This window comes from Mandrillus leucophaeus, unplaced genomic scaffold (assembly GCF_000951045.1).
Source record: "Mandrillus leucophaeus isolate KB7577 unplaced genomic scaffold, Mleu.le_1.0 Scaffold1683, whole genome shotgun sequence".
Taxonomy (NCBI): Eukaryota; Metazoa; Chordata; class Mammalia; order Primates; family Cercopithecidae; genus Mandrillus; species Mandrillus leucophaeus.
In genome coordinates this window covers 81,553-82,711 of record NW_012101680.1, presented here as the reverse complement: position 1 = coordinate 82,711, position 1,159 = coordinate 81,553, and the positions used below count along the sequence as shown (strand labels likewise).

General features: G+C 44.1%; 1 protein-coding gene across 1 annotated transcript in view; it reads right to left on the bottom strand.

Annotated features, from left to right (window-relative positions):
• Positions 1 to 1,159, bottom strand: part of LOC105537077 — a 9,937-nt gene that overhangs the window by 1,744 nt on the left and 7,034 nt on the right. Inside the window, exons 3-4 of the mRNA XM_011976548.1 lie at positions 825 to 978; positions 298 to 392 (exon numbers count right to left, since the gene is read on the bottom strand). Coding sequence (XP_011831938.1) covers positions 298 to 392; positions 825 to 978 — 249 coding nt within the window. The remainder of the gene's footprint in view (positions 1 to 297; positions 393 to 824; positions 979 to 1,159) is intronic.

The window sequence follows — 1,159 nt, the reverse complement described above, 5'->3', positions numbered from 1 at the left end:
ACTCATCCCCCAAGGCCCTCAGGGTTCATCTCAGAGGAGACAGTGAGGAGGCCTGGCACAGCCTGGAAACCCCATCTACCCTATCCCTGAGTGTCAGAGTGGGAGGAAGGGCGGGACATTTGGCAGACGAGACACCCTGTGCTGCTGGGTCTCCCGGGGCCCTTTCCGCAGAGCCCGATCTAGAGACACAGCCCAGAGGCTGCAGGGAGACTAACCCAGAACCCTTGAGGCTGAGCCAGGGACCACATGAGGACCGTCCCCAGACAGCCAGAAGGCCCTTTGCTAGTTTCTTGGTACCTCAGTGGATGCAGCAGCTGTTCTTCTGTTGGGGACCAGTGAGCACACGCTGGGGAGGGCTCGCCTGTGATTCCTCAGTGGCTCCACCTCTGTTTCTAAGAAAAATCACTCATTCCAGGGCTGGGGCAGAGAAAACACAAGATTATCTTGGAATATCTTGTGCCAGAAAGTAAAAAAGTGCTGACAGAGTAACAGGCACAAATCAAAAAGACATAAAGAGTCAGCTTAGAATATCTACCTCTGGCCTAATCTTGGGGAATTGGAGCACCAGAATCATGAGCTTTCCCTTCTCCCTTATTTATTGGTTTTATTTCTCCATGTAGAACAAAGAAGAGAATCAGAAAATAATCAGCTGGCAACCATTGCAGTAATAATTGTTCAAGCACAAGTCTTCCATGAAATGCCAAATCTAGTGTGTTTTGAGGAGTAACCAGATATTTACAGAGCCTCAGATCATCACCACACAAAATACGGTTCAACTACAAAAAGAAAATCATAACATTAGCATGGACAAGCCTGGCAGGTACTCCTTAGGTCTCCTAAGTAATAAAGACTGTGACATGCAAATAGGTCTTCGATCACCTTTACTGAAGAATCAATGATGACTTGGTGGTTTGGCTGTTTAAACAGCTGGCATTTGGGCAATTTGAGTATGTCAAACTCAATAATACTGGTTTTCATCTACAAGATCCACTTAAAACTGAAGGAGACTGAAAAACATCACTTAAAATACCCTACAAGTTATCTTCATACATAGGATACAAAAATATCCTACTTCAGTAAAGATTGTGATGTTGTATATTTTATGAGAAACAATTAAAATGTTGTGAAAATAGCCCAGTAATAAAGTTTTATAATCTTT